Source organism: Folsomia candida, unplaced genomic scaffold (genome assembly GCF_002217175.1).
Source record: "Folsomia candida strain VU population unplaced genomic scaffold, ASM221717v1 Fcan01_Sc007, whole genome shotgun sequence".
Classification (NCBI taxonomy): domain Eukaryota; kingdom Metazoa; phylum Arthropoda; class Collembola; order Entomobryomorpha; family Isotomidae; genus Folsomia; species Folsomia candida.
In genome coordinates, this window is record NW_019091199.1 from 3,379,400 (window position 1) to 3,392,887 (window position 13,488).

Below are 13,488 nucleotides of genomic sequence, written 5' to 3' on the forward strand. Positions count from 1 at the left end.
GGATTTGTTTGAGAGATCGCGTGCATTCAACATGCTTGCAGTGATCTTCGATTGATCAATGACGCAATGTGACGATATTTTAGGACCAAGGTACTTCCAAAGTTATTATAGTTCTGCATACATCTATGCACGTCGCAGCAAATGTCGTGCAATTAAGAACAACAGCAAGCACTAAAGAAATGCTAATGAATCTCTGGGTACGTATCTATGTACGTGTGTAACCTCTTAATTTTCCTTGATCAATTTTATAGAGCAATAATTATTTATGATTTAACGAGTCAAATTTCACCTCAGTTTTTTGGTAAAGCAAAGCAAGGTGACAAGTCAAATAAAGGAAATGCGAGATGTTGATAGAAACAAAAGACATGGTTTTTCGTATCTACTACAACTACAGATCAAATTCTTGAGTTTCATGAAGCAAGCCTGAATATGATTTTGCCTTGACTTTCCCTATGCACAGGGATTTTGGTCTCCATATTGGAAATTTTAAGCCAACTCAACTTAGGAAAGTGAAAGTTGAGTAATATCAATATTTTACAGATTAAAAGATTTACTAACCAGCCAAACCAACTTGCACCCATGAATTAGAATTAGATTTCCGACTCTGACTCGACTTTAATTGTTGCCTCTGTAATCTTAAGAATTTTAAAGTGCATGAACCCCACTAAATCTTTGGTCACACACACGTGAGGTCAATGTATCATCATCATCATCCTATTCCTCCTTGTTCATGTTGTACATGTTGCATTATTTTAATTTTTGTGCAAAAACAGGTCCTACAACTCTGTCGTCTCTGCTAATTGAAGGCTGCAAAAACCACTTTTACTTTTGAAATCAAAGTTGGATTGCAGTTCATTTCCAATTTATTTATTGACCAAACTGTATACTTACATGTGGAAATGCATATTCTGCATGTATACGAAGAAATGAGTCATGTATGCGTATAATAAACCAATGGCCGTACTGAAGACTCGCTTTTAGACACGACTTATAAATAATTGACGTGTTTGTGTGGGAGGAATTTATTATTTTATTGGAGGAAATTGAAGCTTGTGGGCGACGTGTTAAATATAATCAGATGAGCTCGTTTTAAGTTGACTTGTAAAACTTTGACGAAATGGTGTTGGGTATAAATCCGAACTTTAATCGCCACAAAGAAATTTTCAAATTGTAATACACAATACAAGCTTTTTGAAATGAAAGTTTTATTGCAAAACATTCATTTCTGCAATGATGGTCTCCCAACAAGGCTAATTAAAAAAAAACTAATCATGACTTATATTTGCAACAATCGAAGTACAGCTAAATATTATGCCATTCATGCATATTCTTTTGCAGCAATTTATTCGTGACTCAAACCCATATATTTAATAAATCTTATTTTCAAGGGGATATGTACTCTGATGAATTATGTGGGCTAAACCATTTATTTAAATCTGTCGATGTTTGTAGCGGGGTTTAAATTACTGATGTCAAAAATATCGGGTATTCTCCTTTAGTTAAATTTTTGTGAGTTACGTAATCGATAAAGAAAAATTCATTAATGCCATTTCAGACCTCCAAATGCAGGATTTATGTAAATATAACGGGTATGCACATAGGTGCATTCATCAATTTTGGTGATTTGATTAGGCACTGAAAGTCTTTAAAGTCAACGTAAGGAAACTTGAACTACAGACAGTATAGTACTAACAATGAAATGTACATAAATGATGACCACACATCACCCGCATTTCCTTACAAATGTATACAAATACAAAATGTTTCAAGAGTACAAAGGTTCGCAATAAAAAATCCGACAAAATCCATAATGATAATTCGCACGTGTACATATACACAGTAGAAATCGTTATATCGTGTATTCTTATATTTTCAGTAGCATTCTCATGGGGTCTGAGAACGCGTTCTCACCGTTCGAAAGGTGACAACGGATGTTCGTGATCCTGGCCACGAAAAACTTACGTACATACACTGGTGCATTATTTAAGCTGGACAAGACATCCTCGGGAAACTATTATAACCTTTGCAAAAAAATATTTAATAGAGTTCAGCCAGGCGAGGCTAAATGTGATCCATGTATGCAAAATAAGGTGTGAAATATTAATCATGGCCAAAATCTTACGTGTGAAATGCTACCGGATAAATTGAAACGAATTATAGCACCAGCTAGATAAAATTGCATGTTAGCCTTTTCGTTTCATACTTTTTTTCACGATTTCCTGTTAACATATCTTCATGAAGCTTTCCTTGTGAAACGAAAGAAATGCTTAATTTTTAGGCATATTATTTTTACAGTTTAATCCAAGTTAGAATATAATGGTTTGCTAAAAAAAACACCATTACATTAAATAATCATATATGTACTACTAAATAAACAGGCTTTCATGGAATGGATTTACTGCTGCTTGTGTGCTTACAATGCACATGTCAGACATGTTTCGCACGGATCTTCTTGAAACCAGCACTAAAATATCAAAGAACCAAACACAAATAACATTTGGTGTGACACTTGAGCACTTCTGCAGAATTCGCGAAATGGCGAAGGTTTTAAGTTGGCAAAATCACGCATTTTCACCATGCGAAACTATACGGAGTTCATCTCTCCGCTTTCCAATTTTCTCCTACGCTTCTCTTCACCAGGTCATCAGTTCACAGTTTTCACCTTGCATGAAAAATTAAGTTTATTAATTTACGAGCCAAGTTCTCAACCGATTTTTCATCTTTGGCTTTTAAATAATTTTTTAACACTTTTTAATATTGAAGATGAAAATTAAATTCTTATCAGTGGAATTTTTAAAAAAATTGGATGAGAATAGTGGATTATTTTTAAAAATTTCTTTCACATTGCTTATTTTTATTTGTATTTGAACAAAAGAAAAACAAATATACCAAGTTTCCTACGTGTAATAAGTTGGTAAGAGCTAACATCTCACTTTGTTTTTAAAGATGTTGCCCTTAAAATCTTTAAAAACATACAACGCTAAAGAAAAAAAATCGAATCCACTTTTGTGAACCAATTTTGAAAAATAATTTCCAGTGATAGGAACTTAATTGGATCCATAAAATATTAAAAATTATTAAAAAATTATTTAAAAGCCAAATATGAAAAATTGGTTGAAAACTTGGTTAGGAAATTAATAAACTCAATTTTGAATGAAAGGCGAAAACCGATGACCTGGTGAAGAGAAGCGCAGGAGAAAATCGGAAAGCGGAGAGATGAACTCCGTATAGTTTCGCATGGTGAAAATTCGTGATTTTGCCAACTTAAAACCTTCGTCATTTCGCGAATTCTGCAGAAGTGCTCAAATGTCATACTAACTATTGTTTGTGTTTAGTTTCTTGATATTTTAGTGCTGGTTTCAAGAAGATCCGTGCGAAACATGTCTGACATGTGCATTGTTAGTACATTTTGCTGCCTATAGATATATTTAATATATTTTGGCCAATTACACAGACTGAGGAAGGATATGCAGCTATTAAATCGAGGTATTTGCGCATGTAATATCATAATTCGCGAAGCTATTTTATATGACGATATTTCAAAATCATATTTTCACTGTAATGCGTAATAAAATGAAACGTATGAAACTGATGGGGTTACAGTGTATCCATAAAGTCGTGACTTAAATTACTTAAATCTTTATTTTCGCAATCATATCCCATAGTCCACCCATGCAGCCTAAGCATTTAGTTGACAAAATTAATGAAGGCTGCAACTACTCAAAAGTTTATGAAAATTTCGCAAGTATGACAATTTTGTAATGTTCACGAATGAATGGCAACACTTGATGTCTGCCTCATCCTCATCAAGACACCATTATTGTCCTCATCACAAGGTATTATCTTATGCTTAATTCTGCTGAATTATATATTTAATGCGTTTAAGTTTGGCTGAGCCTTCGTTAGTTGGTTCACCATCCATCTTCCTTACCTTAACCGTACTCGACACAAGTGAAGCATAAGACTGGGCTGGGTGTAATGAGGCGTGTGTATTATTTATTCATCAACAATGCAACCTCAATTATCTTATTTATTACATTATATGAGGGAGCTAAATTGCGGAATAATGCGAGTAAAAAATTCCCACCATTTACTGAGCAATCCTAAACCCAAGCTTGGCAGTTTCAAATTGCTTATTGTCCCCTCTTCATCAGTGAAATACTTGGTCCGCATTGGACACTTTGGAAAATAGTTAAATTCAAGGTTTCCCATTATCATGCACAACATTTGTGCTCATTCCAGCCTTAAGTGATCATTATGGAGAAGTAGCTGAGATAAAAACGGTCAAACGATGGTGGACCGATTTCTAGTGTTTCTGCTCAAAGTGACCGGATCCGTGTTTGTGATTGTGATCATCTTAGTTTTCATATGTTCCACGCTCCTGATTAGATTTATCAAGTGGAAACAGCGAAGAAAGAAAGGGTCGAGACGAATTTCGTAAGTTGAGGGAATTTTCATGTACATACACATTTCTTTATTAGGTATGCCCCTTCCAAATCTGGGTGAGACTAAATTTCAGGCCAAATCGTGTGAAATTGATGTCATGATTATATTTTTATCCTTTGAGTTGAGGAATATTCCCAAGAATTTGGTTCTTAATATTGATTCTATTTATCACCTATTAAAAATCATGCTTTCATTTAATTCTAAACATAAATATAAATACAATCCGCTCTATACATGAATGCATAAGCATATATAATCTTTAATGCTAAGAATGCTAAGAATAATCACCCTACTAAAAAACAACCCTTGTCATTAGTCCACATCTCACGGATGACATGATGACACGGTTTACATGCATTACTGCCGATAAATATCAGCAGAAAGAGTGCGTTGCTGAGAAGAGTGGTCAGGATATTAATTATTAAGTACTTAAAAAATCTCAGTTAACGTGTGATTAACGCTCAACTATGTACATACTTATTTCCTATTTTGTTCAATTCTTGTCGGAAGTGCCCCACAAACCGTGCAACAGGTTTGCATGCGATCCTGCTGCACATCTTTCACACAGCCACAGGTTTCTTTTGTTGTATTAAATATTACGACTTGGATTGGGATTTGGAGTAGTGCAAGAATAAAAGACAGGAAGGAACTACCTATTATGCAACAAAATATCAAGTAGACTAGCCAAATCCACAACCTCATTCCCCGTCCGTATGTACATATGCATCTACATTGGCAACGACTTATTTACTTATATTCGCCGTGATTTATCGTTACGAAGAACAATCTTATAAATGACACCAGATTTTAACATAATCTGCAAACATGGGTTGTATTTACTTAATAGTAGTGCTTGTGCTAAAATGAACGAACGCAGTGGGTCCTGCTGTATGTATGCATTTGCTCACTCAACAATATGTAACATAAATGGGCCCAACAATGCAATGCACTACGGTACAAGCCGCATAATATGTATGTACTTCTACCTGTTGTAGAGATTCCTTCCTTATTGCACATTATGGAAGTACAGTTATTCGAAAATTCAAGACTTTGTCAGTCACAAAATGTTTGTCATTTTCGTAGTGTTATACAACTCTGCTAGGATCAAGGCAAATTTGTTTTCCGAAGTCATATTTGTTCTACGAATGCATGTTTAAGAATAACGGGTCCACGGAATAATTCCTCGATGGAGGAGCCCTTGGAAATTTTATTTGTGGCATTTTGTGGCGTCGTGTTGACATTTGCCTTACTTTTTGTAGCATGTTGGTGCATCATCAGTTGTTCCTTCTTTTGTCTCAAGTACATTTATTGTTCTAATTTAAATAAGTTGGTGTCCGCTTTAACTGTGGGTAGTTCATCTTTGTCTGAAAACGATAATTCGGACGAATCAGATCTCGAAATGGAAGCAGATGACTGTTCAATCTGTTCGGAAACTGTGTAAGTGAAAATATGTGTGTGGTTAACCCTAATTAAAAGTTGGTTTATGTATATGATCCGCATATCATAAGCCACACATTTATATAGCTTGACTTGAATTATTTACATACGTCAATCCACCCACACATACGCGGCTTGAAATGTATACTGCGAACCACCTAATAAAACACCGTCAAGAATGAAACCTAATATTTGCAAACTGATCATACACATAAATCTCTTGCAGCAGCTTTGAGTTGACTCACAACTTTTTTTAAGACAGCAATAACCTCCCAAAACTTTCGATTTCATTCATTTTGGTTTAATAAGAATATTACTGTTTTGCAGATCACATCATCATCGCAATCGCCGTGTCGTCGTTGGTCATAGTCACACACATGATACTGCTAATCAGCTCGAAGGGTATTTGGTAGAAAACTCGGCAGAAACTGGTTCCACCGGTATGTACACATGATGTTTTGTCTTATTTTCGTATGTACATATTAACTTGGATGCATATGTGTACGTACGATTCGCTATTATTTTGTAACAATAATAATAATCTTCTCAGACGCTCTCACATTCGAGAGCTTTATATCCTTCTTGGAGTTAAACCCTTAAAATTGAACAAGTGCAATAATAATAAATGAAACATTGCTTGCTTGAAAAGGGAAAGTGACACCGGAAGACGTGCCACCACTTTACGACTCTCCCCCTGATTACCACTCCTTGTTCCCGACAACCAGCAAGGAGGCTCAGCAAAAACTCATCCTGGACGACATGAGAATAGTCAACGAAGTCTTGAGCTTGGTCACATCAGCGACGACATCGGCCCCCTCCTTCAACCACGACGACGAGCAAGGCTACTCTCAGCCAACCAATGGAACGGGGACCTCGGTATAATTCTAGCGTTGGGAAGAAATGTATGCCTGAAAATACATATGTGGATTGTATGTATGTACCAGAGTTGTAAGATCTCAGTGCCATGTTACATGAACATATTATATTTAAAAGAAAATAAACCCCGATTGTAAAAGAAAATAAATAAGCGTGATTTCAAAGTTCTTATTCAATGGCATAATTTTATTAACTTAACATCTGTCCGATAGCGTTGGACAAGTTTGTAATTGAAAAGTAGTCGATTAATGATAAAAATAAAACGTCAACGAGTAGCTATATATCAATGGATAATTCATCACCACCAGAATATGTGCATATGTATTTACGTAGATATTATTGTTCCATCAACAGAGCGGTCACGTCATTTTGAGCTGTGGGTGTAGTAATGTCCTAGAACGTTAGAGTCTTTTAATAACTCCGAGATGCCTTTTACAAGCTGGACAGTGATGACTCGTATCTTTGCAGCCGTCAACACAATAAGGAATGCACACGCAGGGCCAGCAACTATACACACAAAATGATTCAAATAATACTTACATTCGCATATGTATAAGTTTGTACATTTTCACATATTTCAAATTGAAACCCTTACACAACAACGCATAGGATAATAGCAATTAAATGTGTCAACATTCCGGTCTCAGAACTGGTCGCAGTGCTGATGTCCGCGTGACAATATGGACATTGGATGTTACACGATTTATGGGATTGGGGCAAAACGTATCCAGTTACAACAAGGTCTACAAAGAAGATACACAGTTAAAATTTGACTCAGATTTTACTTTCTGACTGACACACGAGACTTCAAGCCGTTTAAAATCAATGCAGTACCCATGACTTACGAGAGGGGCCAAGTATTGGTTCCGTGGTGATGACCGTGGTCGTCGAAGTCATTGTTGGTTGCACAAATCCCGGTGGGGGAGGTTGATGCATTCCCACTTGTTCAGGAAAATACGGAGGCGGTGCGTCAAATTTCTGATTCATTGTTGGATTCACAGGTTGTTGCGCCATTCTGGAAAATACTACACAGTTTATTTATTTCGTTATCCATTCAGAAATATGTATCGATATTTGCATCTTAATGTGATAATAATTACACTTATATCTCCATAATTATTACTGTATTTAGTATATAAATGTGCACCTCAAGTTAGTTGTCGCAAAATTATGATGTGATTCATCCGACCAGGACAACGTTATTGTTTGCTGTGAAGCAAATGTGAAATATGTACTCCCTCTTCACGAACAATGGCGTAGAAACTGCGGATGTTTGACTTTGTAATGCTAATACGTGTGTCGTGTACAAGTATCTGCATATGGCTGTACATGCATACCTCTGACAATCCATCCTTGATTAGTTTGCATTTATGTAACGTATGTATTGCGTGCATTTATTGTTCATTCCATTACGAGAGAGCTAAATAATTTATGTACGCCAACTCTGAAACAGGAGCTGCTTCAATTTATAAATATGGCATCTTTCAAGTGCTGATAAGTTTTGGAAATTATTTCAATGTCGAGCTGGCGCTAGCAGCAGAAGTTGTGTGCCACATTAATGCTAATGAGCTAAACAATCATCAGCCCAATAAAAATTTCATAGTTGTAGCTTATTTAAGAATTAACCTTAAAAAGGAGTATGAAATTCTAATGGAAAAAATAGGGTGGATTTTGCAGCCACAATAAAACTTTTCGGTTTGGACCAATGGAACGAATGTAAGCAGTCTGCAAACTGTTTGTGTAATGTTTCTTCTGTTATTTAGGACCAAAAGTAATTGAGCTTTGTCATAGGGTTGGTTGTCGCCATACTGAATTTGTATGTAGTCTTATCCACACATGCATTTAATTTATGATAAACATTGATTTGTTTCATGCTCGTAACTTGATGATGAACAAGGATGTAATGTAATGTTGCTTTATAATATGTTCAATTTAATTCGGCAATTAAATCTTTTGCTTGATGCACTCCAATGAGACTATTGTATCGCTAATAAATTCGCATCTGCACCATTATACCACTCCGATAACCTATCTACATGCATTTCACCCACTTGAGCATTTGTGCACAATCACTTAATGTGCGTGGACCGAAAAATGCATACTTACATATATCCATCGATGTATGTTTTCCTTGCAAATTCTAATAAAATTTAAACCTTTTGCAAATAAAATATTGGGCGTACTCACGACAACTTCTTATTTCGCATCGCAACTCATTTAGCAAACTTGCGAAGATCAAAATATTTCTGTCGTGAGGGGATTAGCAAAATATGACTTCGCAAAACTCTCTTATCTCGCAAATCTACTGAAAAATACCTATTTTGTATTGTTTCCATGGATTTCTGTAATTTCTCTTGCAGGATTACTTTGCGAATTAATTTTGCGAAATAAGGACATGCTCGATTGCTGGGTAAATTTGCGAACAAAAATCCCATGGTTTTCCAGCAAATCTTTTGCGAAATCTCGCATATCTCGCAAAACTTCGCAAGTTATGTTGCTATGCTCAATTTGCGAGATATGCGAGATATGCGAAGGTTGACGTGAGTACGCTCAATATGATTTATCCAAGATCACTCGAGTAACTTTAACAATTTTTTGTACTTTATTTATTTTGGCAAGCATACATGGTATGATTTTTTGAGAATGAGGTTCGTTCACCATCTCAAAAATTAAGGATCATGGACGAAGCTCTTGGGTTACGTGGGTAGTCATCGTATCAAAAGTTTTATGATTCATGCTTGGACTAATTTGACCAGCAACGATATCTTTCAGACTGATTGTGAGATTAAGGTCAATTTGCTCAGAAATACTACTTGGCGAAGAAATGTTTGAAACTTTGTTGTCCCCGTTGAGGGCCAAGGTCGGGTGTTGTTGGGGTGAAGGCGCTAACCCATTTCTCACAGGTCCGGATGTTGGACTGGCACTTTTACTCTGCTTAGTTGTGCAACAAGAGAGTCGAAGTAGTGGACCTAGGACCCCTGCAAAATTATTTATCTCAGTTAGTGCCCATTCAATTCAGGCTAGATTCACTCTTGTTTTACACAAACTTTGAAATGGTGGATATTTGATAATCAAGCTTTCCACAACGTCCCTTCTGCAGACGAATATCACAAAAATGGCGATGGCCTGGACAAGAGTGACAATGTCGAAAATGACCCAGTACAAAGGAACGCTTCCTCTCACGTTGGGCTTCACGGCCCATGCGACAATTTCAAACACCTGCATTTGTTAATGTAAGGGGGTAGAATTAGTTTCAAACGTGGTTAAGTAATGTCAACAACTCCCATTTAAAAATTAAAAGGTGCTGACCCATGACACTCCCATTACGATAAAGAGACGTGCAAATACTGCGACCCTGTGAAATTAAAACATTTTCAACCCCAACGTAGTTTTATACCACGAGGGTGTATGATGTGACAATTTTTTTGATTTTTTATAATTCACTCACGGCTGAAACTGACCATTCGTTTTATTTCGACTGATCTGTTGACTATTTTTTTGATACTGGCACATTTTGAAAACGGTCAGAGAATAAAATAAGAGGTTGAACCCGAGGAGAACGCCAATGGGAAAGTAGAGATAAGGTCCCTGCGCCCTTTTGGAAATGTAGCAGTTGAGCTGCCCATAATTTGGTAGGATGAGGCTCGTGCAGTCAATATTGTCACTGAATTAAAAAAAAAACATTCATTGTAAACAGCACCCCTGTTAAATAATCGTCATTTGAATTGGTGTACTTTTGAAGTCCATATTTCACATCCAGTAGCCATCCAATTAATACAATGATGGCTGGACCACCGCATCCAAATACGTGATAAATCATTAGTCTCAACCATTTCTTTGACTTGCGATTCCTAATTGTCAGAGTCCTGTGGAACGAATGGTAAAGAAAATTAAATTGAGGCAATCGAGCCCCAGGTATAAATAAGTACAGATTAATAATTTATTTGGTATTTCCTTACTTACCTAAAGTTCCACCAGATTTCGAAATTAATTATACCTAACCAGAAAAACGTGGCCAGGAAAAAGTAGTGGGAGGCCATACCTTGAGTCATATTATAGAAAGGAAATCCATTAGAAATTATCCGATCGCAAGAAAATATGTAAGACACGACGACCAACCCAAGCCTATGCATCTCTTGGACCCGTAATACCCCTCCGTCGCATCTCGTGCCACGGAGTGTGACACGCCAACCATGATGATCATCATAATCATTGAGAGTACTTCAAAAAATACAGTCCACTCGTAAATGCTGTGACGATCCCAAAGGAGCAGATAGACAATCACAATTAGCAGCAATATTGTGGCTGCAGAAAACAGCATTGTTGCGTATTCGGATGGAATTGGTTTCTGAAATCAGTACAGCTCGTTAATTGGATTGATTATTGAATACGTGGTGTACATGAATATCCATTGATGGACATGTAAATACTTACCTTCGGTCCACGCAATTGATATTCATCTTTACACACCAACAATACTTTTGTACTTCGTCTGCATCTTCTAAGCGTTCCATTTTTATTATGGTGCATTGTCGTCATAATTTCATCCACGCAGTAAGTTCCTCGAGATAGCGAGACCCAAGATCCATTGTCATAGTTCATGAGAACTGATCCATTTAAAAGCATTCGGAATCTGAAATCGTAATTCACAACTTATTCATTTAGTACACAAATATGTATGTATGTATATGCAGCCTCTAGTTAATTAAAATTAATATTTTTTAACAAACAGTCCTTCACCTTCCTAGACCAAGCTCTCCGGGTATATTTCTTGACGGGATTACATTCCATTCTTCACTCTGGCCACATTTGCGTGGAGGTCCAATATCGTAGTGAAACTGCGGTGGTGGCGTGTTTGGTCCATGAAGATCTTTCAATTTAATGACACAATCTCCATCATCGGTCACCTCATAGAAATTGGGGTCCCAAGCCCGAGATGCCGTCTCTGCAATGTCAACCTTCTGGCACGAAGAGTTTTTAACATCCCAGGCCTCGTCTATCGGACAACACTTGCGGATGCAGGGCACATGCTGGCTGCAACCATGTAAACGTGATCGTGCATGACGGCATTCAAAAATTGCAAAGTTGGCCCGTTGCGATTCGTCGACTTTTTTGGACGGTTTATTATTGTCGGCATCTGCTCTAGACATTTGTGTGATAAAATTTGTATAGGCGTCGTGTCTATATCCAGTCTAATTATTATTCGATTAGGGTGTGACTCAAGACCTTACCAATGCTAACTTTTGGACTGACACAGAATTGTTTTAGGGTGTAGGTCGAGTTTTCTGATTGGAATATTAATTCATCGTTCTCATAAGAAATGTACGCTGTAATGGATCCTTTGCTAAACCCGGCTGTCTTAGCGTCAATTTCATTAAGTTCGGTAATTTGAGATCGATAATTTTTCCTTAAATTGACACCAGCTTCACAATTTTGACTTTGGTGGATGCTAAATAAATAAAAAGTACGCACAAAATTTTAAACATAAACCCTCGTACTAGGAAATAAGTAAACATACATAAATACGTTCATACATACGCTTTACTTGTTTACCTTGGAACAATTTCTAAACTCGAATTTTCTCCCAATATGGGAATATTGCCTAAAAAACTCTTGAGAATTATGTCCTTTTGTTCATCATCGCCGATGTCTTGTCCGCTGCAAATCTGTAGTCGCAACTGGATACTTTTGAAAGTGTTTTGTGCAAAAATTTGTCCAATTATTGTAAACAGAATCAGAACTGAGGAAGGCAACAACTTGCTCCTCCTAAATCGACATTGACTTTTTGGCATGATCATTTTGCCAAAGGAAATTCAAAGTCACACTTTGAGGACATTTCTCCAAGATGCAGACGCCCAACCACGCGCACTTCTCACTCAAGTTAACCAACTTCACTGGACAATAAAATTACCACGACACTCGGTGTGATGAAAGTTGAAACATGATCTCTGAGAATAATATGCATACAAATCCGTATGTGTGCAACATCTTGCAAAGTGCAGACGTATGGTTTCTTCTGCCAACGATGTGTGCTTAATAGGATTAGTCAGTGAGGGACCGTGCATAAAGTATTGATCGATTTTTGGAGAATTTTGACCCCCACTCCCCCGGTGTGACCTATATGTCCCGTATTAAAATAGGAAGGATAGGCCGCCTTAACCCCTGCTCCTTCAAATCGATCACACGCTTTTTGCACAGTCGCTAAAAAGTTTGCTATAACATATTACTTAATAACTTGTATAATATTCGTAAATATTATGAGCAGTCCTTTTTCTTTGTTGATCCAAAAGTAAGGATTAAGTTGAAGGCGATAACTGTTTTATTTAGTCTTGACTTTATGTGCTTTATTACCCGACTAATGCTATGCGGACCAATATATAATCAACACAACAGCTTAAAAAGTGAACCGTAGCAAAGTAAAGCATAAATTTAATGAGCTGCTCTGGATATTATGATGGTGACAGAAATCACGGTTGCCTAAAGCGAACTGTTCATTAAATTTTCCATTAACTCTGCTTACTAAAACTTGGATTTTCCTAAAGCAGTTCCACTGATGAGCGTGCATGTAGCAATATACAGATCAATCTTCCACAACGTTCCAACTTCCAACGCACAAATATTGTATTGTAGATATTGCAAATGTGTATTGTAATATTTAGCCAAATTTTGCACCGCTAATTCATCTTCCGTGACTGTACCTATGTGACCGTCAACCATTCAATTACCATG

The 13,488-nt window shown here is 36.8% G+C and overlaps 3 protein-coding genes across 5 annotated transcripts; 1 reads left to right on the top strand and 2 right to left on the bottom strand.

The window, feature by feature from the left end:
* The first annotated feature begins 4,150 nt into the window (after positions 1-4,150).
* Positions 4,151-6,907, top strand: LOC110852473. 2 transcript variants are annotated; one of them, XM_022100558.2, is made up of 3 exons: positions 4,151-4,437; positions 6,211-6,323; positions 6,533-6,907. In XM_022100558.2, the coding sequence occupies exons 1-3, from the start codon at positions 4,292-4,294 to the stop codon at positions 6,763-6,765; spliced, it is 492 nt and encodes a 163-aa protein (XP_021956250.1). In that variant the 5' UTR covers positions 4,151-4,291; the 3' UTR covers positions 6,766-6,907. The 2 variants fall into 2 exon arrangements, with proteins under 2 accessions (XP_021956250.1, XP_021956248.1); XM_022100556.2 differs by lacking the exon at positions 4,151-4,437 and adding an exon at positions 5,456-5,883.
* Positions 6,908-6,924: 17 nt separating this feature from the next.
* Positions 6,925-8,047, bottom strand: LOC110852474 (lipopolysaccharide-induced tumor necrosis factor-alpha factor homolog). Of its 2 annotated transcripts, none has more exons than XM_035853859.1 (4): positions 7,907-8,047; positions 7,605-7,774; positions 7,355-7,502; positions 6,925-7,266 (listed from the first exon to the last, which is right to left on the bottom strand). In XM_035853859.1, exons 2-4 carry the CDS (start codon positions 7,771-7,773, stop codon positions 7,161-7,163), a joined length of 423 nt encoding a protein of 140 aa, XP_035709752.1. In that variant the 5' UTR covers position 7,774; positions 7,907-8,047; the 3' UTR covers positions 6,925-7,160. The 2 variants fall into 2 exon arrangements, with proteins under 2 accessions (XP_035709752.1, XP_021956252.1); XM_022100560.2 differs by having other exon boundaries at positions 7,605-7,784; positions 7,907-8,040.
* A 1,291-nt stretch (positions 8,048-9,338) lies between these two features.
* Positions 9,339-13,447, bottom strand: LOC110851803 (probable G-protein coupled receptor Mth-like 3). The gene is made up of 12 exons (XM_022099708.2): positions 12,987-13,447; positions 12,313-12,791; positions 11,991-12,208; positions 11,500-11,896; positions 11,194-11,392; positions 10,879-11,107; positions 10,723-10,801; positions 10,494-10,625; positions 10,208-10,423; positions 10,069-10,114; positions 9,807-9,978; positions 9,339-9,737 (listed from the first exon to the last, which is right to left on the bottom strand). The coding sequence occupies exons 2-12, from the start codon at positions 12,555-12,557 to the stop codon at positions 9,436-9,438; spliced, it is 2,235 nt and encodes a 744-aa protein (XP_021955400.1). The 5' UTR covers positions 12,558-12,791; positions 12,987-13,447; the 3' UTR covers positions 9,339-9,435.
* Positions 13,448-13,488: the final 41 nt, after the last annotated feature.